The sequence below is a fragment of the Littorina saxatilis genome, linkage group LG7, assembly GCF_037325665.1.
Source record: "Littorina saxatilis isolate snail1 linkage group LG7, US_GU_Lsax_2.0, whole genome shotgun sequence".
NCBI lineage: Eukaryota > Metazoa > Mollusca > Gastropoda > Littorinimorpha > Littorinidae > Littorina > Littorina saxatilis.
The window spans coordinates 4,975,049-5,002,548 of record NC_090251.1 but is presented as its reverse complement, the minus strand read 5'-3'; the positions used below and the strand labels follow the sequence as shown (position 1 = coordinate 5,002,548).

The following is a 27,500-nucleotide window of genomic DNA, read 5'->3' as shown; positions in this document are numbered from 1 at the left end:
CAAGGCAAGGTAAGGCAAGTCAAGTCAAGGCAAGGCAAGGCAATTTAGGCAAGGCAAGGCAAGGCAAGGAAGGCAAGGCGAGGCAAGGCAAGGCAAGGCAAGGCAAGGAAGGCAAGGCAAGGCGAGGCGAGGCGAGGCGAGGCGAGGCAAGGCAAGGCAAGGCAAGGCAAGGCAAGGCAAGGCAAGGAAGGCAAGGCAAGGCAAGGCAAGGCAAGGCAAGGAAGGCAAGGCAAGGCAAGGAAGGCAAGGCGAGGCAAGGCAAGGCAAGGCAAGGCAAGGCAAGGCAAGGAAGGCAAGGCAAGGCAAGTCAAGGCAAGGCAAGTCAAGGCAAGGCAAGGCAAGGAAAGGCAAGGAAGGCAAGGCAAGGCGAGGCGAGGCAAGGCAAGTCAAGGCAAGGCAAGGCAAGGAAGGCAAGGAAAGGCAAGAAAGGAAAGGCAAGGCAAGGCAAGGCAAGGCAAGGCAAGTCAAGGCAAGGCAAGTCAAGGCAAGGCAAGGCAAGGCAAGCCAAGTCAAGGCAAGGCAAGGAAGGCAAGGCAAGGCAAGGCAAGGCGAGGCAAGGCAAGGCAAGTCAAGGCAAGGCAAGGCAAGTCAAGGCAAGGCAAGGCAAGTCAAGGCAAGTCAAGGCAAGGCAAGGCAAGGCAAGGCAAGGCAAGGCAAGGAAGGCAAGGCAAGGCAAGGCAAGGCGAGGCAAGGCAAGTCAAGGCAAGGCAAGGCAAGGAAGGCAAGGCAAGGCAAGGAAGGCAAGGTAAGGCAAGGTAAGGCAAGGTAAGGCAAGGCGAGGCAAGGTAAGGCAAGGCAAGGCAAGGCAAGTCAAGGCAAGGCAAGGCAAGGCGAAAATTAAGTTCAAAAACGCCTAGCATTACATGAAATTAAATTTGAACAAGAAGCAAAACAAACAATAATAACGTGACACCGCTCTTCACTATTATCAAACATCAGTTAGTCAAATGAAGCTGATGAATAATTTATTATTTCACAAACGTCTTAACAGGACGGACAATTTTAAATTAAATATAAAAAAATAAAAAAATAAAAACGTCGTGGGCAATAAGTGCAATAAGGCAGTCGGTGTCTTACTGCATAGTTCGGTGAAGTCGTCACACACAGCTTCTGCCCGGCACTCGTAATCCCTTTTGCAACGCTCCAAGAGGGCGAGCCCTGCAGAAAACATGCAGAGAAAGAAATTAATAGAGGCAGCAAGCAACACAACAAAACAAAACATTAATGTCCCAACATTGAAATGAGCAATCGACTTTCATCCTTAAACAAGGATGATCGCCACGAGCTCACATGTTCATCATTCTCCAAAGCACACTAACTAACACTTACGTACACAAGAAAACTGTAAAACAAAACGTGCAAACATCCGTTTCTCATCTACCAATTTATGAAAATGATTGCTTTTTGTTTGGCGTAAAAGCTCGGTGACTTTATGTGCGAAGTGCTTTAAATTCTGATTTTCTTCGATTTTCCTTCACAAAGAGAGAGAGAGAGAAGGGAGGTAGAGGGAGGGAGAGGGAGAGAGAGAGAAAGAGAGAGAGCGGGGGAAGAGAGAGAGAGGTGGAAGAGAGAGAGAGAGAGAGAGAGAGAGAGAGGAAGAGAGAGAGAGAGAGAGAAACAGAACGAGAGAGAGAGAGAGAGAGAGGGGGGGGAAGAGAGAGAGAGAGAAAGAGAGAGAGAGACAGACAGAGAGAGGAAGAGAGAGAGAGAGACAGAGACAGAGAGGAGAGAGACAGAGAGAGGAAGAGAGAGAGAGACAGAGACAGAGAGGAGAGAGAGGGAGAGAGAGAAAGAGAGAGAGAGAGAGAGAGAGAGAGAGAGAGAGAGGGGAGAAGAAGAAGAAGAAGAAGAAGAAGAAGAAGGAGGAGACAGATAGGCAGCTCACTGCATTGTAGTGCTTGGCAGACCAGTGCTTTGCCGCAGTCAGCGTCCTCGGCGCATGCGCTGCCCACTTGTCCTTTTTGATCTGAAAGTTCATTTGAACACTATGTGTGCTACTTTTGCAAGTAGAACTAATATTGACAAAGTGTTCAAAACTCGTTACGTAACTACGTTCACCAGTGGAACACTTCTCTCCTTCATAGTTGGAACACATGCACTGCATTTTACAATTCTTATCGAGCCTTGTGTGCTTTTGAATGAGCCCAGAAGCTATATAGTACGCACTTAACGTTCGCGTGTTGTATTTGTTTCTCCTGTACATTCAATAAGGCAAACAAATATACGTTTGTTTCCGATGAGAAGGCCAAAAACATTAGGGTCGGTAGGTTAGTTCCTTTTTTTTTCTTAAATTGAAGTTTGTTTATCATTTGCACAGGCGCATGTAGCATTTTTATTGGCCGGAAATCGCACGAACTGTGTCCCCTGGATGTCAGATAAGAGGAACGTTCTTTACAAAGTCTGCGAAATCGAATTAATAAAAAATATATTTGCAGGGTAACAACAACAATTTCTATTGTCGGGAGAAAAAATAGTCTGCCGGGGAACCGGAAAAAAGGACAGTTGTTTGGTGTTTTTGTGTGTGTGTGGTGTTTTGTTTGTTTGGGGGGGGGGGGGGGGGGGGGGGGCTAAGGTTGAATCAGCGTGCTGGGAATGGTGACGACTTACAGCTGCAGGTGAAATCCACGTGGAAGACTTCAAACTGCCCCACACACTGACACGTGTTTGTCGATTCGCAGACGGCATTGGCTGTACAGTTGCCCACGGTACAGTTGGCTTTGGCCAGCCCGTCCACGGGAGCTATGGACACGACATAAGACATAAGACATGAGACATAAGATATGACAGAAGACAGAAGACGTAAGACATAAGATATGACAGAAGACAAAAGACAGGAGACGTAAGACATAAGACGTAAGACATAAGACAGAAGACGTAAGACATAAGACAGAAGACGTAAGACATAAGACGTAAGACATAAGACGTAAGACAGAAAACACGTAAGACGTAAGACAGAAGACGTAAGACAGAAAACACGTAAGACGTAAGACAGAAGACGTAAGACATAAAACGTAAGACAGAAAACACGTAAGACAGAAGACGTAAGACATAAGACGTAAGACATAAGACGTAAGACACAAGACGTAAGACACAAGACGTAAGACATAAGACGTAAGACATAAGACAGACGACAGAAGACACAAGACATAAGACATAAGACGTAAGACGTAAGACGTAAGACGTAAGACAGAAGACGTAAGCCAGAAGACATAAGACATAAGACAGAAGACAGAAGACATAAGACAGAAGACAGACGACAGAAGACACAAGACAGAAGACAGAAGACAGAAGACGTAAGACAGAAGACACAAGACGTAAGACACAAGACGTAAGACATAAGACGTAAGACATAAGACAGAAGACGTAAGACAGAAGACACAAGACATAAGACGTAAGACAGAAGACGTAAGACATAAGACGTAAGACAGAAGACGTAAGACATAAGACACAAGACGTAAGACATAAGACGTAAGACATAAGACGTAAGACACAAGACGTAAGACACAAGACGTAAGACATAAGACGTAAGACATAAGACGTAAGACATAAGACATAAGACATGAGACGTAAGACAGAAGACAGAAGACATGAGACACAAGACGTAAGACACAAGACACAAGACGTAAGACACAAGACGTAAGACAGAAGACGTAAGCCAGAAGACATAAGACATAAGACAGAAGACAGAAGACATGAGACGTAAGACATAAGACATAAGACGTAAGACATAAGACGTAAGACAGAAGACATAAGACAGAAGACATAAGACATAAGACGTAAGACGTAAGACGTAAGACGTAAGACAGAAGACGTAAGCCAGAAGACATAAGACATAAGACAGAAGACAGAAGACATGAGACAGAAGACATAAGACATAAGACAGAAGACAGAAGACATAAGACAGAACACATAAGACGTAAGACAGAAGACGTAAGACAGAAGACATAAGACGTAAGACATAAGACATAAGACGTAAGACATAAGACACAAGACGTAAGACACAAGACACAAGACGTAAGACACAAGACGTAAGACATAAGACGTAAGACATAAGACATAAGACGTAAGACATAAGACAGAAGACAGAAGACACAAGACGTAAGACACAAGACGTAAGACAGAAGACGTAAGACATAAGACATAAGACATGAGACGTAAGACAGAAGACAGAAGACATGAGACATAACGACAGAAGACAGAAGACGTAAGACGGAAGACAGAAGACGTAAGACAGAAGACAGAAGACATGAGACATAACGACAGAAGACGTAAGACAGAAGACACAAGACATAAGACGTAAGACAGAAGACGTAAGACAGAAGACGTAAGACGTAAGACGTAAGACGTAAGACGTAAGACAGAAGACGTAAGCCAGAAGACATAAGACATAAGACAGAAGACAGAAGACATGAGACGTAAGACATAAGACATAAGACATGAGACGTAAGACAGAAGACAGAAGACGTAAGACAGAAGACATAAGACATAAGACGTAAGACATAAGACGTAAGACATAAGACGTAAGACATAAGACAGAAGACGTAAGACAGAAGACGTAAGACAGAAGACGTAAGACATAAGACGTAAGACATAAGACGTAAGACATAAGACGTAAGACATAAGACGTAAGACAGAAGACGTAAGACATAAGACGTAAGACAGAAGACAGAAGACGTAAGACAGAAGACAGAAGACATAAGACGTAAGACGTAAGACAGAAGACAGAAGACAGAAGACAGAAGACGTAAGACAGAAGACAGAAGACAGAAGACAGAAGACAGAAGACGTAAGACAGAAGACGTAAGACAGAAGACATAAGACAGAAGACAGAAGACAGAAGACAGAAGACGTAAGACGTAAGACAGAAGACAGAAGACATAAGACAGAAGACAGAAGACGTAAGACAGAAGACAGAAGACATAAGACATAAGACATAAGACATAAGACATAAGACATAAGACATAAGACATAAGACATAAGACATGAGACATAAGACATAAAACATAAGACATAAGACATAAGACATAAAACATAAGACATAAGATAGAAGACATAAGATATAAGACATAAGACATAAGACAGAAGACGTAAGACATAAGACAGAAGACAGAAGACATGAGACGTAAGACATAAGACATAAGACATGAGACGTAAGACAGAAGACAGAAGACATGAGACATAACGACAGAAGACATGAGACGTAAGACATAAGACATAAGACAGAAGACATGAGACAAGATCAGTACAATTCGAAGTTGTGAAAGTTTGAAAAAAGAAAAGCCCGGAAGCAGGGTCACACGGGTTCACGATGGCTCAGGGGTAAGATAAACCACGCAAAAATAAATTCGTTTAAAATTGTTCACTCTTTACGGAGGGTACCTAGGATGTTCTCAATCGGTGAGTGTTTAACTGAAAGGGTGTTTGTACTGTGTGTAAAAGCCTGACCGTATCTGTGATGGTTTACGGGAGGCTTACTGTGCCTCTAAAGAGCAGGTTCTGTAAAATTGAAGGCTTTCCAGTGGATTTTGAGCTATGAATTAACACGCTAAAGTTCCACACTACCACGGACTGTGTGTGACCAACAAGGAATCCGCGATGCCAGATGTGTTGATGAACGTTGATTTATCCATCTCTGTCCGCCGGAAAGACACGCTCTGACGGTAATCCACGTCATTAAAACTTACCCCCTTAAAGCCCCACTCCGCCTCACAGGAAGTTTACAGAATGAGTTAAGCTTGTCTCGAACAAGGCACAGAAACCAGATAAAGTATACACGTAGGGCCTTTCACACCATTTTATGACGCATACAGGTCTCTTGCGTGGCTAATTAACACTTGTAAACCATACAACCCTGCAACCACTTCGATGGTTTATTCTAGGCTCCCGCAGTCGTTAGTGTATTTTGTACAACTACCAGCTGTCCAGTCTGCTCTTGTTGTATTGCTTACCTTTGGTTTCGAAAAAACTGCAGCATTTTTCTAAATCTTAGAAGGAATCTGGCATTATTGTAGGAATTTGGTTACGAACAACAAATCAGATGTAAAGGGGAACAACTCCAAGTAGGAGGTTTACCCACTGACAGCTATAGACAATCTTACCACACATGGTGCCTTGAGGGGTTGAGACACCATCGACCCACTGACAGCTATAGACAATCTTACCACACATGGTGCCTTGAGGGGTTGAGACACCATCGACACATCGACAACTATAGACAATCTTACCATACATGGTGCCTTGAAGGATTGAGACACCATCGACACACTGACAGCTATAGACAATCTTACCACACATGGTGCCTTGAGGGGTTGAGACACCATCGACACATCGACAGCTATAGACAGTCTTACCACACATGGTGCCTTGAGGGGTTGAGACACCATTGACACACTGACAGCTGCTGACAATCTTACCACACAGGGTGCCTTGAGGGATTGAGACACCATCGACACACTGACAGCTATAGACAATCTTACCACACATGGTGCCTTGAAGGATTGAGACACCATCGACACACTGACAGCTATAGACAATCTTACCACACATGGTGCCTTGAAGGATTGAGACACCATCGACACACTGACAGCTATAGACAATCTTACCACACATGGTGCCTTGAGGGGTTGAGACACCATCGACACATCGACAGCTATAGACAATCTTACCACACATGGTGCCTTGAGGGGTTGAGACACCATCGACACACTGACAGCTATAGACAATCTTACCACACATGGTGCCTTGAGGGGTTGAGACACCATCGACACACTGACAGCTATAGACAATCTTACCACACATGGTGCCTTGAGGGGTTGAGACACCATCGACACATCGACAGCTATAGACAGTCTTACCACACATGGTGCCTTGAGGGGTTGAGACACCATCGACACACTGACAGCTATAGACAATTTTACCACACATGGTGCCTTGAGGGGTTGAGACACCATCGACACACTGACAGCTATAGACAATCTTACCACACATGGTGCCTTGAGGGATTGAGACACCATCGACACACTGACAGCTATAGACAATCTTACCATACATTGTGCCTTGAGGGGTTGAGACACCATCGACACACTGACAGCTATAGACAATCTTACCATACATGGTGCCTTGAAGGATTGAGACACCATCGACACACTGACAGCTATAGACAATCTTACCACACATGGTGCCTTGAGGGATTGAGACACCATCGACACACTGACAGCTATAGACAATCTTACCACACATGGTGCCTTGAAGGATGGAGACACCATCGACACACTGACAGCTGCTGACAATCTTACCACACATGGTACCTTGAGGGGTTGAGACACCATCGACACACTTACAGCTATAGACAATCTTACCACACATGGTACTTTGAAGGATGGAGACACCATCGACACACTGACAGCTGCTGACAATCTTACCACACATGGTGCCTTGAGGGGTTGAGACACCATCGACACACTGACAGCTATAGACAATCTTACCACACATGGTGCCTTGAGGGGTTGAGACACCATCGACACATCGACAGCGGTTGGCAATCTTACCACACATGGTGCCTTGAGGGGTTGAGACACCATCGACACATCGACAGCTATAGACAATCTTACCACACATGGTGCCTTGAGGGGTTGAGACACCATCGACACATCGACAGCTATAGACAATCTTACCACACATGGTGCCTCGAGGGGTTGAGACACCATCGACACACCGACAGCTCTAGACAATCTTACCACACATGGTGCCTTGAGGGATTGAGACACCATCGACACACTGACAGCTATAGACAATCTTACCACACATGGTGCCTTGACGGATTGAGACACCATCGACACACTGACAGCTATAGACAATCTTACCACACATGGTGCCTTGAGGGATTGAGACACCATCGACACACTGACAGCTATAGACAATCTTACCACACATGGTGCCTTGAGGGGTTGAGACACCATCGACACACTGACAGCTATAGGCAATCTTACCACACATGGTGCCTTGAGGGGTTGAGACACCATCGACACACTGACAGCTATAGACAATCTTACCACACATGGTGCCTTGAGGGGTTGAGACACCATCGACACATCGACAGCTATAGACAATCTTACCACACATGGTGCCTTGAGGGGTTGAGACACCATCGACACACTGACAGCTATAGACAATCTTACCACACATGGTGCCTTGAGGGGTTGAGACACCATCGACACACTGACAGCTATAGACAATCTTACCACACATGGTGCCTTGAAGGATTGAGACACCATCGACACACTGACAGCTATAGACAATCTTACCATACATGGTGCCTTGAGGGGTTGAGACACCATCGACACACTGACAGCTATAGACAATCTTACCACACATGGTGCCTTGAGGGGTTGAGACACCATCGACACATCGACAGCTATAGACAATCTTACCACACATGGTGCCTTGAGGGGTTGAGACACCATCGACACATCGACAGCTATAGACAATCTTACCACACATGGTGCCTTGAGGGGTTGAGACACCATCGACACATCGACAGCTATAGACAATCTTACCACACATGGTGCCTTGAGGGGTTGAGACACCATCGACACATCGACAGCGGTTGGAATCGCATCTGGCGCCGGCAACACACTCCTTGTCCGCTGCACACGCCACGCCCCGCTCTTTGCCTGGCAGACACAAAGGTACAGGTATTCCCACAGACCTGCTAACCCGGGTGAGAACTCAATTGCAGCAATTTACATTTCAGCATAGCAAATGGTGTTTTAGTTTAGCATTGTCTAAACAATATTTGCACGTCCATATTTCGGCTATTTCGCGCAAGAATATTATACTTTAAAAAAAAAGTGTATTCAGAAGAAAGTAACAGGGTGTCTGCAGTGCCACTTTGCAGTGTGGACATAGAGAATACTACATGGCTTGCTGTGTCGCACCAGATTTACACGAGTTGTTTTTTAAAATATTGAACTGCGAGCGAAAGCGAGCTGTTCACTATTTGAAAAAGCAACGAGTGTAAATCTGGTACGACACAGCAAGCCATGTTGTATTCTGTTTATCCTACATACTGTACTTACGTGTATTTTACTGAACATGTCTTGCAGTCGAGGCAGCTAAATTGAAGACGCTTGTTTTGGAACCTCGATCTCTTCCAAAGCCTCGTGCAATCTATTACGTCAAAGCAAAGAAACGTCACTCTGAAAGTGTGGCGTGACGTGTTAGTTCTAAAGATTCATCGAGGGTAATTAGCGAGCGCAATTTTTCTATACATATAATAAAAGAGAGTGTCTGTCTGTGTGTCTGTGTGTCTGTGTGTCTGTCTGTGGTCGCCATACCTCTGAGATGGCAAGAGGCAGGAACAAGATAGTGTGCACGTACACTCCCTAGGTGCCGCAGATGTGCACCTGGGTTTTAGTTTCTTGATTCACTGTTTCCTTTCTCAGATTATGGACCTCCCATTTATTGAATACAGCCTATATGGTGCAAGACCAGTTCAGTGCCTACTGTTCACCTGTAGCAAGCACATCATGCCAGTGATATTAGAGACTCGCTGTTGCTCCTATGAGGGGAAGAAATGAAGAATGAAAAATTAACTGGACAGTTCCGGAAATTTCTAGAAGGTAAGGGAGATAACTGTTCACCTGTAGCAAGCACATCATGCCAGTGATATTAGAGACTTGCTATTGCTCCTATGAGGGGAAGAAATGAAGAATGAAAAATTAACTGGACAGTTCCGGAAATTTCTAGAAGGTAAGGGAGATAACTCTTTTTTGTCTGTGGTCGCCATACCTCTGAGATGGCAAGAGGCAGGGACAAGATAGTGTGCACGTACACTCCCTAGGTGCCGCAGATGTGCACCTGGGTTTTAGTTTCTTGATTCATTGTTTCCTTTCTCAGATTATGGACCTCCCATTTATTGAATACAGCCTATATGGTGCAAGACCAGTTCAGTGCCTACTGTTCACCTGTAGCAAGCACATCATGCCAGTGATATTAGAGACTCGCTGTTGCTCCTATGAAAGGAAGAAATGAAGAATGAAAAATTAACTGGACAGTTCCGGAAATTTCTAGAAGGTAAGGGAGATAACTCTTTTTTGTCTGTGGTCGCCATACCTCTGAGATGGCAAGAGGCAGGAACAAGATAGTGTGCACGTACACTCCCTAGGTGCCGCAGATGTGCACCTGGGTTTTAGTTTCTTGATTCATTGTTTCCTTTCTCAGATTATGGACCTCCCATTTATTGAATACAGCCTATATGGTGCAAGACCAGTTCAGTACCTACTGTTCACCTGTAGCAAGCACATCATGCCAGTGATATTAGAGACTCGCTATTGCTCCTATGAGGGGAAGAAATGAAGAAAGAAAAATTAACTGGACAGTTCCGGAAATTTCTAGAAGGTAAGGGAGATAACTCTTTTTTTGTATCCAAACAAAGGAGGTAAAGCTAATGATAATGGGATAGCGAGCGTCTTAAATTGCTACAGGACTCGAATGAAAAATTAACTGGACAGTTCCGGAAATTTCTAGAAGGTAAGGGAGATAACTCTTTTTTGTCTGTGGTCGCCATACCTCTGAGATGGCAAGAGGCAGGAACAAGATAGTGTGCAAGTACACTCCCTAGGTGCCGCTGATGTGCACCTGGGTTTTAGTTTCTTGATTCATTGTTTCCTTTCTCAGATTATGGACCTCCCATTTATTGAATACAGCCTATATGGTGCAAGACCAGTTCAGTGCCTACTGTTCACCTGTAGTAAGCACATCATGCCAGTGATATTAGAGACTTGCTATTGCTCCTATGAGGGGAAGAAATGAAGAATGAAAAATTAACTGGACAGATCCGGAAATTTCTAGAAGGTAAGGGAGATAACTCTTTTTTGTGCGTAGCAAGCACATCATGCCAGTGATATTAGAGACTTGCTATTGCTCCTATGAGGGGAAGAAATGAAGAATGAAAAATTAACTGGACAGTTCCGGAAATTTCTAGAAGGTAAGGGAGATAACTCTTTTTTGTCTGTGGTCGCCATACCTCTGAGATGGCAAGAGGCAGGAACAAGATAGTGTGCACGTACACTCCCTAGGTGCCGCAGATGTGCACCTGGGTTTTAGTTTCTTGATTCATTGTTTCCTTTCTCAGATTATGGACCTCCCATTTATTGAATACAGCCTATATATGGTGCAAGACCAGTTCAGTGCCTACTGTTCACCTGTAGCAAGCACATCATGCCAGTGATATTAGAGACTCGCTATAATTGCTCCTATGAGGGGAAGAAATGAAGAATGAAAAATTAACTGGACAGTTCCGGAAATTTCTAGAAGGTAAGGGAGATAACTCTTTTTTGTCTGTGGTCGCCATACCTCTGAGATGGCAAGAGGCAGGAACAAGATAGTACATCATGCCAGTGATATTAGAGACTCGCTATTGCACCTATGAGGGGAAGAAATGAAGAAAGAAAAATTAACTGGACAGTTCCAGAAATTTCTAGAAGGTAAGGGGGATAACTCTTTTTTTTGTATCCAAACAAAGGAGGTAAAGCTAATGATAATGGGATAGCGAGCTTCTTTAATTGCTGCAGGGCTCCGCTTACTCCCGGGCGAAGCCGGGCTTAACTGCTAGTGTTTCTATAATGACGTTTGTCTCGGTGACTTTGGCATCATAAGCAGTGGACAAACAGGTCCCTGCCAGACTTGCTTGACATGACCTCATTTACATGATATACACACGTGTGATTTGAACGATTATTATCTCACGGGTGTCTCTCTCACGTATGTAGGACAAAAACATCCAAGTAAACCTCAACATTAAAGATGTTAGGAACCGAACAATAACCCCGCTGTGACCTCAACATTTGACGAGGATCAACCAAACTGGGGCCACGTAGAGAGGGACCATCAAACCCAAGAAATGTGAAAAAGTTTCAAAGCTATAGCCTTAAAACTTATACATTCAAGATAACCACATCGTTCAGTTTTATGTACACAGCCGACCATACGGACGGACACTACGTATTACTAAGACTCACTGATTACTCAGATTACTCAGGTGAGCTAAAAATTGCTTATACTGTGAGTACTTACCACATCTCGAGAGAAAATCACACGTCACGCCTAGGGTCTTTTTGACGCAATCGTCGGCAGTTGAGCATTGTTCTCCAAAGGATTTTTCTATAGAAAAAAAACACACAAAAAAACAACACATCCAGCCATTTGCCACCTCTCTCTCTCTCTTGGCATGGTATGGGTTAAAACTTTGTAAAGTGTATTATAAGTAAATGTTGATGTGTATCATCATTTGATTTGGAATTGTGTACACAATAGTTTTATTGTCTATGTTTTTGTGAGGCGCTTAGAACTATTGTGCTAATTAGGATTTGTGGCATATGAATATCCTCATTATTATTATTTAAGTTATTGAGACATCCCAGTGCACTAAGGGATTTATAGAGCAAATCAAGAAAATTCATTATTGAACGAAGCGCATAGCGCTGAGTTCAAGCATTATTTTCGAGATTTGCTCTATAAATCCCGTAGTGCACTGGGATTGTTTCAATAACGAAATTGTCAGTACCGCCAGAGAAAAATGAAGATTCAAAACGCACATTTTGCTACGCGCATTTGGATAGGCATAACTGTGTGGTCGGGTCGTGTAAGATCTACTTTTGTGTGGGCTGTCTCAAGTGTGTCGTGCTTTCGTCACACGCAAACTCTTGTTTTAATTTCTGTTGCTAAATTCCAGTGTAGCGTTAAGCTAAAAAGTGATGATCTTTCATAGAGACCTCATTTGAACTCGGAGAAAGGACTGTGCTCTTTGTTATTTGCGATTCTAACCTTCAGTCGAGCTTCGAGTTCGACGGATTGACTGTGCAGAGTGATGCCCCTTGAATTGACTCCTAGGACTGGTCTATACGGTTAGCACATTTTCAAAATAAATGTGGTATATTTCTCGTGTTGTATCTTCACTCATCGGGGATTCTGGTACTAAATATGAACGGTAAGAATGCTCTGAACCCTCCACGTATTATATCCCCATCGTTTTTTCGGTCACATTTGCCCAACATGTTAATTTTCTGAGCGGGGTTTATGTCGTCTGCTAAACTAGGGCAATCGAACCACTGCAGTCTCATTTCAAAAACAAAAATTGCTCGTCACGTTGCATTCAGTCTGCACGCATGAGGCAGGCTGGTAATAAGTCTTATACATGGTAAGAACGTTCTGAACCCTACACGTTTTCGATTCCGATTGTTGTTGTCTTGAAATAATAATTCGAAAACCATTCATTTACAGAACTGATGCATTCGTATGTCAGTGTAGTCTGCTACGTATGACAGAGTCGATCGAGTCAGTCGACTTTCAAATACTGGTCTGGCTGGTAGGTTATCGGAATAACACTTGTGTTTTCTGTTAGCCGCTGGGAATTGTCAGTATACTAACTCATCATTTGGTAATGTGGATAATAAGCTACATGCCACTAACACGGCATAATTATGAGAAGAATCTTCGCAAGTCGAAACTGAAAAATTAAGACACAGCGGGTTCTATTTTTAGATCAGTGGCAACTGTGGCACAGGCACATGCAATCTGTCAGAAAAAAACCCCACTTCTGCTTTAATTGAGAAGCAGGAAATGTATGGTCATTGGTATTGTGGAGAATATAAGCTACATTAATTCTGAGGATGAGAGCACAGTCTCGCTTAGGCAAAAGGCGGAAGAATACGCTCTGTGGAAAAGTTAGCGCACTCTTGTGCGCTAACAGTTTTAGCGCATCGCCATTAGCCAATCAACTGGTTCACATCAGTCATGTGACACCAGTACTTACTGATAATTATTATGATTATGTGTCAGGTGCGTACTCACGGCACTTGTAGCCTGCGTCACTGTCACACTCTGTCCCCAGGGAGCACAGATCCCTCTGGTGTTCACACGAGGCGTATAGCTGAAGCTCTGCAACATTCACACACAGCTAAGACGGGCGTCACTGTCACACTCTGTCCCCAGGGAGCACAGATCCCTCTGGTGTTCACACGAGGCGTATAGCTGAAGCTCTGCAACATTCACACACAGCTAAGACGGGCGTCACTGTCACACTCTGTCCCCAGGGAGCACAGATCCCTCTGGTGTTCACACGAGGCGTATAGCTGAAGCTCTGCAACATTCACACACAGCTAAGACGGGCGTCACTGTCACACTCTGTCCCCAGGGAGCACAGATCCCTCTGGTGTTCACACGAGGCGTATAGCTGAAGCTCTGCAACATTCACACACAGCTAAGACGGGCGTCACTGTCACACTCTGTCCCCAGGGAGCACAGATCCCTCTGGTGTTCACACGAGGCGTATAGCTGAAGCTCTGCAACATTCACACACAGCTAAGACGGGCGTCACTGTCACACTCTGTCCCCAGGGAGCACAGATCCCTCTGGTGTTCACACGAGGCGTACAGCTGAAGCTCTGCAACATTCACACACAGCTAAGACGGGCGTCACTGTCACACTCTGTCCCCAGGGAGCACAGATCCCTCTGGTGTTCACACGAGGCGTATAGCTGAAGCTCTGCAACATTCACACACAGCTAAGACGGGCGTCACTGTCACACTCTGTCCCCAGGGAGCACAGATCCCTCTGGTGTTCACACGAGGCGTATAGCTGAAGCTCTGCAACATTCACACACAGCTAAGACGGGCGCAGTGGCCTAGTGGATAAGACATCGGCCTCCTATTCGGAAGGTCGCGGTTTCGAATCTCGGCCGCGCCAGGTGGGTTAAGGGTGGAGATTTGTCCAATCTCCCAGGTCAACCTATGTGCAGTCCTGCTAGTGCCTTACCCCCCTGCGTGTGCACAAGCAAGCCCAAAATAGACCAATTGCGCACGGAAAATATCCTGAAATCCATGTCAAAGTTCGGTGGGTTATGGAAACACGAAAATACTCAGCATGCCTCCCCCGAAAGCGCCGTATGGCTGCCTGAACGGCAGGGTAAAAACGGTCAAACACGTAAAAACCCACTCGTGCAAAAACATGAGTGAACGTGGGAGTTTCAGCCCATGAACGAAGAAGACACAGCTAGCCCTTTCAGCAATTCACAGAAACGGACGGGTTTATTTCTTTCCACTGAATGGCTAACTCCTGCCAGTGCATCCCAGCCCCTTTACCGTCTTGTAAGGTTTGCTTCTTGTGACAGGGTGACAGTCAGTCAATCAGTGAATCAATCAATCCATCAATCAATCCATCAATCAATCCATCAATCTATCAATCAATCAATCCATCAATCAATCCATCAATCAATGAATCCATCCATCCATCAATCCATCAATCAATGAATGAATGAATCAATCAATCCATCAATCCATCAATCCATCCATCCATCCATCAATCCATCCATCACTCCATCCATCCATCAATCAATCCATCCATCAATCAATCCATCAATCCATCCATCCATCAATCAATCCATCAATCAATCCATCAATCAATCCATCAATCAATCCATCCATCAATCAATCAATCCATCCATCAATCAATCCATCCATCCATCCATCAATCAATCAATCAATCAATCAATCAAATCAAGTTCCAGTCACAACCGCCATGAAGTCAATCAATAAATCAATTAAATAATCAATCAGTCAATTAATATATCCATTAACAGCCGCCAAGCATGGTGGCCAAGTCTAGACAAACCACCAGACGGCAAGGCACTTGCCCCTGGTACTGTCACACCACATCTCCATTCAAAGCAAAAAGAGACCCACAACGGTAGCGCTGACTGCCAGCACTGACACATAATGATCCAGCTGGATCTCCAAACTAACTTCATGACGCTACTCAGTACTTGAAACCACCTCCGCTCGGGTGCCTCGTTGACCGGGCCGGAGCTAGAGCGCGACAACCATCCCTTCCTTGCGATGGCTCTTTTCATTTTATTTTCATTTTTTCTGTCTCTTCCCCCCCCCCTCCCCCATCTAAAGTCGGGGTCAAAGCCGGGGACATGCCCCTAATGGTCACATTACTGATCATCGTGGTCATTTGGGACGCAGATACTTACTGCAAACGCCGCCATCACAAATGGTCTGAGACACGCACTTGTCCCTCCTTTCTCTCGTACCGCAGTCTTTTCCAGCAGGTACTTCTGCGACAAAATGTCGACACTCAGGATTCATACAATTCATGAGACCGCCCTTATTAGGCAGCCGATCTAATGCCATGTTCTAGCGGCGACATTTGCTATTTTCTCGAGTCCCTGATAATTTCTCTGGAAACGAGAATTCACATCACATTATTTTGACTTGTTTTTGTACTTTCCAATTTTTGACAGTATGTTCTAGTAGACTGGGGTTGGGAGGGATCTGTGTGTGTGTGTGTGTGTGTGTGTGTGTGTGTGTGTGTGTGTGTGTTTGTGTGTGTGTGTGTGTGTGTGTGTGTGTGTGTGTGTGTGTGTGTGTTCAGCATGCCATAGTGTCATTGCTAGACAAGAAAGGTGAACGAAACTGACCGTTTTGGATAGAAAATAAAACGTTCTTTTCACTGATATGCAAAACTCGTCACGTTTCATGTGTTCTAAATTGTGGTCAATTTTTTTCGAGGGGAACCTTGCTTCTGTGTTGTCTGTTCAACGGTAAAGATACCTCATGTGAAATTAATCTGTTTGCTGAAACTGGTAGGGGAACGGAAGACCTTTTTGTCATTAATCAGGTGTTAACATAAAAGGCCTCATCACAAAGATCTGTACACACGCATATCTACCTAGTTTTTTTTCATGACGAGTAGAATAGTATGCCTTGATAGGGGAAGGGCGCCAAATATGGACCGGCTCCTAATATGGACCATCTCCGGTTCTGACAAACTAACGGTGCTAGAGCGCTCAAAACAAGTTCACTTGCTGTATTCACCCTCTCTGGATAACAAGCACATGTCAAAGCAGTTGCATAAACACAAACCACAAAACCGTTAGGCTTTTTCTCTTTGTTACACTTTTGGCAGCTTTCACTCCAAATTGGACGCTTACAACGGACTAATTCGCTCTAATTAGGCCCAACGTTTAACTCAATAGAGGAGGACTAATAAACACAAAATGGAACTTCTTTGCAAGAAAACAAGTAGTCATCAGAATGAAGCAAAACGTTGTCCATATTAGGCAACCTACCACTAGGTGAAGCTGCGCCACCAGTCACCGTTACTTACTGCACACAAGGTGAAGCTGCGCCACCAGTCACTGTTACTTACTGCACACAAGGTGAAGCTGCGCCAACAGTCACTGTTACTTACTGCACACAAGGTGAAGCTGCGCCACCAGTCACTGTTACTTACTGCACACAAGGTGAAGCTGCGCCACCAGTCACTGTTACTTACTGCACACAAGGTCAAGCTGCGCCACCAGTCACTGTTACTTACTGCACACAAGGTGAAGCTGCGCCACCAGTCACTGTTACTTACTGCACACAAGGTGAAGCTGCGCCAACAGTCACTGTTACTTACTGCACACAAGGTGAAGCTGCGCCACCAGTCACTGTTACTTACTGCACACAAGGTGAAGCTGCGCCACCAGTCACTGTTACTTACTGCACACAAGGTGAAGCTGCGCCACCAGTCACTGTTACTTACTGCACACAAGGTGAAGCTGCGCCACCAGTCACTGTTACTTACTGCACACAAGGTGAAGCTGCGCCACCAGTCACTGTTACTTACTGCACACAAGGTGAAGCTGCGCCACCAGTCACTGTTACTTACTGCACACAAGGTGAAGCTGCGCCACCAGTCACTGTTACTTACTGCACACAAGGTGAAGCTGCGCCACCAGTCACTGTTACTTACTGCACACAAGGTGAAGCTGCGCCACCAGTCACTGTTACTTACTGCACACAAGGTGAAGCTGCGCCACCAGTCACTGTTACTTACTGCACACAAGGTGAAGCTGCGCCACCAGTCACCGTTACTTACTGCACACAAGGTAAAGCTGCGCCACCAGTCACTGTTACTTACTGCACACAAGGTAAAGCTGCGCCACCAGTCACTGTTACTTACTGCACACAAGGTGAAGCTGCGCCACCAGTCACTGTTACTTACTGCACACAAGGTTTTCGCAAGTTAATCCGGGTTGGCAGATTGTCGTCAAATGGTTTTGATCACATGCATGTCCGGGTCCCAGCACTGTAACATAAATCATCCTCATTAGGGGTAACACAGTCCTAACACCGTAACATGAATCATCCTCATCAGGCTTATCGCAGTCCTAACACCGTAACATGAATCATCCTCATCAGGCTTATCACAGTCCTAACACTGTAACATGAATTATCCTCATCAGGCTTATCACAGTCCTAACACTGTAACATGAATTATCCTCATCAGGCTTATCGCAGTCCTAACACCGTAACATGAATTATCCTCATCAGGCTTATCGCAGTCATAACACCGTAACATGAATTATCCTCATCAGGCTGATGTAGAAAATGTAAAATATCGTTCAGTTTTAAGTCACCGTTTGGACTTTTGAAAGTGAATCATGCCGTTAAAAAATGCCATTTTTTAGGGTATCCGTTGTCCGGGACCCGTGACGTCATACCCAAATATTGCTCAAATCTTAGAAACCCATTTTAGAGCCGAAGAAAGGCAAACCTTCAAATACACGTATGTTTCTGACCAAACCACTGCTGTTTGACACCTGGGCTACACCCCTGAAATAATATCCTCAACTTATTTTGCTCAGTGTATGTCATTTGCTGTTCTCTAGATCGACTTCGTATATTTCGCTTGTGCGTTGATGACATTGATGCTGACGATGATGACAACGATGAAATTGATGATTACGATGATGACATTGATAATGACGACGATGACGACGACGACGACGACGATGATGGTGATGATGATGATGATGACGATGACAACGATGACGACGATGATGACGACGACGATGATGATGATGATGATGATGATGATGACAACGATGATATTAATGATGACAGCGAAGAAATTGATGATGACGGTAATAAAACTGATGATGATGATGATGATGATGATGATGATGATGATGATGGTGATGATGATGGTGATGATGATGATAATGATGATGATGATGACGATGACAGCAATGAAATTGATGATGACGACGATGACATTGATGATAACGATGATGATGATGATGACGACGACGATGATGATGATGATGATGATGATGATGATGATGATGATGATGATGATGATGATGACGACGATAATGAAGATATTGACTGTTACCAATGACAGGATAGCCCATGACTCGGACTTCACATAGCCACAGCATGGACGGTAGTATAGTCTGCAATGACACGAAGGTACCAAGCATAGTCCGGCTACACTTAAACTCCTGTTCAACTCCGTTCGCGAAGACTCCCTCCCAATGTTTACACAGCTCTGACGGGTCATGTTCGGCCACGCTGGCCAGATCGACTTTTGTGTTCTGCACCAGGACGTTCAGGTTCTTCATCGTGGACACTGACAGAACAACAGAAAAGGTTATGTTCAATGCTTACGCTGTTAATACATAGCTTACAATCCAGTGGCACATTTCAAAGCAAAAAAATAATTCTTGTGAAATAAATTAACGGATTGAGCTCCGGATTAATTAATATGGGATGGAGGCAATTCAAAAAAAGTTGCAATGGTTGTCCCCCTTTGCATACGTCTCATCGGTAAGATCGACATAGTTGTCCCCTGACTTGTTGCGCCTAGAAGAGCAAAGCTCTATTTTCAAAAACATCCGAGATAGCCTAAACGTAAAGTGTCTTTTTGTGTCTACGCTGCTCATTCCTAAGACTCAAAGTCAAAAACGAAGTAGTGATGGTCTTACCACAACAATCAATTCTGGGCTTTACCACGACGGATGTGACGTGGTGAGTGCCGTCTAGATCGACCCGCCAGAAGGGATGGAAGGTCTGGCCTGCCTTGGTGCCGCTAGCAGTGCACTCCAATTTGTTGAGGCGAGAATCCGTTCTTCCGTCCACGGTGCTTTCGGCCGTGCCGAAGTCCACGCTACTCATGTCTACCGTTTTCTTCATAGCGATGTTATATTCCACTGCAACATACACATTCAAAGCTGCGAATAAAACGACCACACACGCAAGCATGCACACATACACACACACACACACACACACACACACACACACACACTCGCATCCCATTCTCTACCCTTTTCTACTTGCTTCTTGAAAGCGATATTATAATTCACCGCAACATACGTACATAGCTGCGATGACAGTGAACACACACACACGCACGCTCACTCCAAAACAACCCCCCCACACACACACACACAGAAACACCACACACACTGACACACACACACACACACACACACACGGCGACAGAGGGGGAGGGTGGCGAAATGTGATAGAATGGAAGGTGGTGGAAAAAATTAGCAAAGGGGGGACTAAATGCGTTAAAGGGTGGGGGAGGGGGTGAGGGGTGTTCTGGGACGATACAGGAATTACAAGTGTCGACTATTCAGGCCTGACTATTCCTCGGTGATAATTGATCCACGGGTTTTAGTGTCGATAGTTTAGTCCCAGTGCAGGCCGTCAAACCTGACTCAATGTCTTCATATGGTTTTTAACGTCTTCTTTTGCTTTGCTCGTTCGTTCATTCATTCATTCATTCATCCATTATGTCAGTCACTCGATGATACTTTATTCTTTGATTCCTTTGCCATTTATATAAAACAACTGACCAAGTTTTGTGCAGCCGTAGTGGTTGTCCAAATAGTATTTGCAAGGTTGGCCAGACCTGGGTTTGTTGCATTTGATTCCACTCCGATACGTTCCAGGGAGGCACACTGAAACCAGAAAAGCGAAAGTTCATAATTATAGGCAGGGATGGCCAAACCGTCCACACGATCGCCAGGGGCGAGTAAAAACTCCGCCAGGCTAGTAGAAACCGCCTGGCAACTCGCCCGGCCGGCCAATGAAAATGCTGGTCCAATGCAACCTTTTGGTTGTAATATCGAGTTTCAAAGCAGTATACACGCGGCAGATGTAGCAACTGTGGTATGTATCGGGCCAGCGACATTTCTGGCGGGCTAGTAACTTTCTCGAGTCACAATGTTGATATTTGGCCATTCCTGATAGGGCAGCCCTTTATTTCTTCACTGGTATAGCACAAAGCAGTGGTTCAGTCAAAACACACGTGCATTTGAAGATCCGCGTTCCCAGGCACAATCACTTGCTAAGCACATGAAGTCCGTTGCGTAAGCGTCACATTAATTTTGGTTCTGTGGTGATAACGGACGTTCATAAAAAAATTGTGTTTACGGTAACTCGGTACACCATTATTCTCCAGTTTTGCTTTACTTTGAGACACTTGTAGAAGGGTCCTTGTGTAATTTGAAGAGACTGTTCCGAGCATTCTTTCGCACCCCCCTTCCCCCACCCCCTTCATTGTAACAGCTGTAGCTACCCATCAAAAACAGGTGTATCGATTAGGTACTGTTTTCGGACTGTCGTCGTCAGCTCAGTCTAGTGAAAGCACAAATTCCCGCGGGAACGACATCGGGAAGGAGGTACATGTATTATATTAGGAATGTGACGTGTTTGAAGACTAAAGTATACAGAACAAGAAGTCAAGTGGAAAGTGTGTGTGTGTGTGCGTGTGTGTGTGTGTGTGTGTGTGTGTGTGTGTGTGTGTGTTTGTGCGTGCGTACATATGTGTGTGTGTGTGTGTGTGTGTGTGTGTGTGTGTGTATGTATGTGTGTGTGTGTGTGATGCCATTACTTACCATATATCATAATTTCACAGAAGATCAGCAGGTTAGCGTCCGACCACAAATCCCCGACTTCATTTTTCTGTACATGAACATATCGCCCACGCAGAGGATTCACGCAAGCATATTCCTTTACGGCTGAAAAGCAAGGTTTGTGAAAAACAAATGGTCTAGTGGATAACACACACACACACACACACACACACACACACACACACACACACACACACATACACACACACACACATACATACAAGCTAAAGTACAAACACACACACACACACTCAAACACACACACACACACACACACTAACATACACACACATACTCACGCACGCACACACACACACACACACACTAACATACACACACATACTCACGCACGCACACACACACACACACACACACACGCGCACACACGAACATACGCACGCACGTGTTTGTGTATGTTTCGCTAGTGTGTGATCGTGTGTGTGCTGGCGTGAGTGCGTACGTGTGTGTGTGTGTGTGTGTACGAGGAGAGATGGGCGAGCGGGAAAGAGTTACCGTAGATATCAACCAGCTCATCCAAGTTGTCGGGGTATGTGTGGCACACCACCCCATTGATCGTCACCACCACTCGGGCCATGCGGCGGCTGTCCTCTGAAACACATACGTCGCGTAAAGCGAAACTAACACATTTAGTCATCAATCTGTGGAACTCACAAAATGTTAACTGAATGCACTGCCTGATCAACAAGACTACTAAAACCCTAGGTTGGACGAAACCCAATCGGCCGAGAAAGCGCTGACACATTGTCACGGTAAACACAAGCCTACACATTTGTAATTGCATACAACGGATTTTATTGACTTTCTTGAGCTTGTTTTTAAGCATATGTGTTTGCCATCATTTTCACGAGTTTGCATTAATTACCAGCTGGGTAACAAAAACAATGTTCATATGTAACTAATCGACGTAAAAAAAAAATGAGGTTGAGGTTCAGGTGAAACGTGGATTGTCAAAGTAAACTATGACGGCTTACCAGCGCCAAAATTAAAAATTAGTAATGAACCCGTGAAAGTTACTAATTTTCACGAGAAAATTACAATTAATAATTACTCATTTTTACGTGTTAATAACTAATTTTCAAGTCTTAATGTCTAATTTTCAGTTTTGGCTCGCTTCCTGACGGCTTATTAGCGCCAACACTAAAAATTAGTAATTTTCACGCGTTAATTACTAATTTTCATGTGCCTCGTGACTGTGGTGGATCAATGCGCATGCGCGACTGTTACACCGGCCAGAGCGAAACATCCTTCGATTCGAAACTTTTCTGGTCCATAGTTCTTCAATCCGATGCAAATTGACAATAAGAGCCGAGCGCATGTGTAGATAACCGTGACATACAACTGTCTGTCCAACAACTCAGTGTTGAATAACGAATTCTATCGAAAAATATTTGTGAAAGTGTGCGAGTCTCGACCGAAGAGATCCGTCTGCTAGTGGTCGGACCTTTAGCACATGTCCGGCCGGCCGCCATTTTTCCTCTCTCGGTTCGAACATTTTCGGATCGATTGTCCTTCACTAATACACTACAAAGCAAATTTATGAGTGTGGTAGTGGAAACAAATATGAGGTACGGCTGTCTGCCCGACAACTTTTCGAATAAGGAATTATATTGAAAGATATCTGTGAAAGTGTGAGACCACAGCCGATCAAAAGTCCGTCTGCTACGAACAGCTTCGAATCGAAAGTTTTCGGGGTCGATTATTCTTTTCTAAGATACCCAAAACAACGTTAAGGAAAGCGCTATTGCAGAAAACTGTGACATGCATCTTCCCGATAAGGCCTTCTATTAAAAGATATTTCAGAAATAGTGTGGGAGTGATGTTTGCTGTACGTTGAAGCCTCTCAGTGCGGACTCTTAAAGTCCGACTACTGTGACTGAAAACGAGGCAAAAATGAAAATTAGTAATTAACACTGTTAATTACTAATTTTCACGTGAAAATGGTAACCCTAGGTTTTGGCACTAGTAAGCCGTCATAGTAAACGCGGCCCAATCATGCTGTTTATTTCATATATGTGGAACCGTCGCGGCTTTGGATTGGTGTTTCCGAGGACAACGACAGAGAGATACTTACGTGTCAGTGTCAACTTTTCAATCCGTCGAACAAGTTTAAAGGAATTGATGGTGTACTCGATGTGGAGGTCGACCAGCCACCAGGGGCGTTTGTCAGTGTCAGCGGTGTGGATACAGTTGACGTTCACACTTGGTGTCCGGACCATTTTTGAGTTTGTATTGCCGTTGTTCGCTACACACGGGGGTCCTGAGGACGGATATACGGTGCTCTGCCACGCCTGTTTTCCGTATACCACATTCGCTGCACACATGAATAGCAATATAAGGAACATGACCCCCTGTGACCCCAAAACTTGACGAGGGTCAATCAAACTTACGTCAAGTCAGTAGTGTATCAAACCATGGAAGTGTACATAGTATTAAAGCTTTAGCTTCAAAAACATCTGAGACAACCTCAACGTCAAGTTTTTATGAAATAAACATGACCCTACTGTGACCCCACATTTGACGAGGGTCAACCAAACTGGAGTCACTTCGTGAGATCAGCAAACCCTAAAAGTGTGCAAAGTTTCAGAGGTCTAGCTTTAGAAACTTTCGAGATAACCTCAACGTTAAGTTTTTTGTCCACGGACAGGGGGACGGACGGCCATCCGTCCATTCCACCAAACACATAAGAATCCTAATACTCACCAATTACTCAGGTAAGTCAAAAACAAACACTTAACTTCATTTTGAAACTAAAACTCAAGCACGAAACATAAACAAACATGCAGTTGAACGCGAGAAAAGTTAACACAAATGACCAAACTACTCTGGAATATGCAAGGTCAGGTATATCCTTTTAACAACAGTAATAATACCTGTATGACGACTATCCCTTACCAGACTCAGTTTCGAAATGTGATGCTTCTATTACCCCTATCACAATCCCATCTTGGCAAACAAGCCCCCTTGCCCAAACACACACACACACACACACACACACACACACGCACGCACACACACACACACACACACACACACACACACACACACACACACACACACACACACACACACACACACACACACAGAGGAAGAGGCGCATTAAAGCAAACAAAATCATTCTTCTACTACCGCCACAGTCACAAAAGGGATGCTCGCACAAGCAACCAGTCCTATTTTCACAAGATACTAAGCTATCCTTTGGAACTGATTTTCTTTTTAACCTGTTCGCTGCCAGTAAAAATGTGTATACAAAGCATTGCCTGTATCTTCATGAAATCACACCTTACAATGTGACCATGGTATTTACATGAAATCACACCTTACAATGTGACCATGGTATTTACATGAAATCACACCTTACAATGTGACCATGGTATTTATATGAAATCACAACTTACAATGTGACCATGGTATTTACATGAAATCACACCTTACAATGTGACCATGGTATTTACATGAAATCACACCTTACAATGTGACCATGGTATTTACATGAAATCACAACTTACAATGTGACCATGGTATTTACATGAATACACCTTACAATGTGACCATGGTATTTACATGAAATCACACCTTACAATGTGACCATGGTATTTAAATGAAATCACACCTTACAATGTGACCATGGTATTTACATGAAATCACACCTTACAATGTGACCATGGTATTTAAATGAAATCACACCTTACAATGTGACCATGGTATTTACATGAAATCACACCTTACAATGTGACCATGGTATTTACATGAAATCACACCTTACAATGTGACCATGGTATTTACATGAAATCACACCTTACAATGTGACCATGGTATTTACATGAAATCACACCTTACAATGTGACCATGGTATTTACATGAAATCACACCTTACAATGTGACCATGGTATTTACATGAAATCACACCTTACAATGTGACCATGGTATTTACATGAAATCACACCTTACAATGTGACCATGGTATTTACATGAAATCACACCTTTCAATGTGACCATGGTATTTACATGAAATCACAACTTACAATGTGACCATGGTATTTACATGAATACACCTTACAATGTGACCATGGTATTTACATGAATACACCTTACAATGTGACCATGGTATTTACATGAAATCACACCTTACAATGTGACCATGGTATTTACATGAATACACCTTACAATGTGACCATGGTATTTACATGAATACACCTTACAATGTGACCATGGTATTTACATGAATACACCTCACAATGTGACCATGGTATTTACATGAATACACCTCACAATGTGACCATGGTATTTACATGAATACACCTCACAATGTGACCATGGTATTTACATGAATACACCTCACAATGTGACCATGGTATTTACATGAATACACCTCACAATGTGACCATGGTATTTACATGAATACACCTCACAATGTGACCATGGTATTTACATGAATACACCTCACAATGTGACCATGGTATTTACATGAATACACCTCACAATGTGACCATGGTATTTACATGAATACACCTCACAATGTGACCATGGTATTTACATGAATACACCTTACAATGTGACCATGGTATTTACATGAATACACCTCACAATGTGACCATGGTATTTACATGAATACACCTCACAATGTGACCATGGTATTTAAATGAATACACCTCACAATGTGACCATGGTATTTACATGAATACACCTTACAATGTGACCATGGTATTTACATGAATACACCTCACAATGTGACCATGGTATTTACATGAATACACCTCACAATGTGACCATGGTATTTACATGAATACACCTCACAATGTGACCATGGTATTTACATGAATACACCTCACAATGTGACCATGGTATTTACATGAATACACCTCACAATGTGACCATGGTATTTACATGAATACACCTTACAATGTGACCATGGTATTTACATGAATACACCTCACAATGTGATCATGGTATTTACATGAATACACCTCACAATGTGATCATGGTATTTACATGAATACACCTCACAATGTGACCATGGTATTTACATGAATACACCTTACAATGTGACCATGGTATTTACATGAATACACCTTACAATGTGACCATGGTATTTACATGAATACACCTCACAATGTGACCATGGTATTTACATGAATACACCTCACAATGTGACCATGGTATTTACATGAATACACCTTACAATGTGACCATGGTATTTACATGAATACACCTTACAATGTGACCATGGTATTTACATGAATACACCTCACAATGTGACCATGGTATTTACATGAATACACCTTACAATGTGACCATGGTATTTACATGAATACACCTCACAATGTGACCATGGTATTTACATGAATACACCTTACAATGTGACCATGGTATTTACATGAATACACCTTACAATGTGACCATGGTATTTACATGAATACACCTCACAATGTGACCATGGTATTTACATGAATACACCTTACAATGTGACCATGGTATTTACATGAATACACCTTACAATGTGACCATGGTATTTACATGAATACACCTTACAATGTGACCATGGTATTTACATGAATACACCTTACACGCACACTTTGTTTCTTAGTTGTTGTTGTTCTTATTCTGTTTTGTTTATGGGACGGTGTGTTGCCCGTTAAAGCAAGCTACCAAAGACGTCAGCTGCTGACTTCCTACAGACAGCGAAAGGGTTAAAGACAGCAAAGTACCTACATTGCTGTGAAAG

The 27,500-nt window shown here is 43.8% G+C and overlaps 2 protein-coding genes and 1 long non-coding RNA gene across 4 annotated transcripts in view; all 3 read right to left on the bottom strand.

Moving 5' to 3' along the window:
• Nucleotides 1-7,554, bottom strand: part of LOC138971928 (cell death abnormality protein 1-like) — a 38,302-nt gene extending 30,748 nt beyond the window's left edge. The window contains exons 1-4 of the mRNA XM_070344775.1: nt 7,485-7,554; nt 2,608-2,739; nt 1,886-1,966; nt 1,078-1,158 (exon numbers count right to left, since the gene is read on the bottom strand). Coding sequence (XP_070200876.1) covers nt 1,078-1,158; nt 1,886-1,966; nt 2,608-2,739; nt 7,485-7,554 — 364 coding nt within the window. The remainder of the gene's footprint in view (nt 1-1,077; nt 1,159-1,885; nt 1,967-2,607; nt 2,740-7,484) is intronic.
• A 1,007-nt stretch (nt 7,555-8,561) lies between these two features.
• LOC138970523 (uncharacterized) lies at nt 8,562-14,377 on the bottom strand. Its single transcript, XR_011456978.1, has 3 exons — nt 13,852-14,377; nt 12,076-12,162; nt 8,562-8,672 (listed from the first exon to the last, which is right to left on the bottom strand). It is a non-coding gene; the product is annotated as an uncharacterized lncRNA (long non-coding RNA).
• Nucleotides 14,378-14,484: 107 nt separating this feature from the next.
• The window catches only part of LOC138970520 (uncharacterized), an 18,182-nt gene continuing 5,166 nt past the window's right edge, over nt 14,485-27,500 (bottom strand). Inside the window, exons 5-13 of one of the 2 annotated variants that reach the window (XM_070342979.1) lie at nt 23,850-24,089; nt 22,271-22,366; nt 21,740-21,862; nt 20,696-20,800; nt 19,817-20,041; nt 19,225-19,461; nt 18,052-18,135; nt 16,034-16,117; nt 14,486-14,645 (exon numbers count right to left, since the gene is read on the bottom strand). In XM_070342979.1, the coding sequence (XP_070199080.1) occupies nt 14,554-14,645; nt 16,034-16,117; nt 18,052-18,135; nt 19,225-19,461; nt 19,817-20,041; nt 20,696-20,800; nt 21,740-21,862; nt 22,271-22,366; nt 23,850-24,089 (1,286 nt within the window). In that variant the 3' untranslated portion in view covers nt 14,486-14,553. Of the gene's footprint in view, nt 14,646-16,033; nt 16,118-18,051; nt 18,136-19,224; nt 19,462-19,816; nt 20,042-20,695; nt 20,801-21,739; nt 21,863-22,270; nt 22,367-23,849; nt 24,090-27,500 lie in introns of both variants that reach the window. The other variant, XM_070342980.1, reaches the window with a different exon arrangement.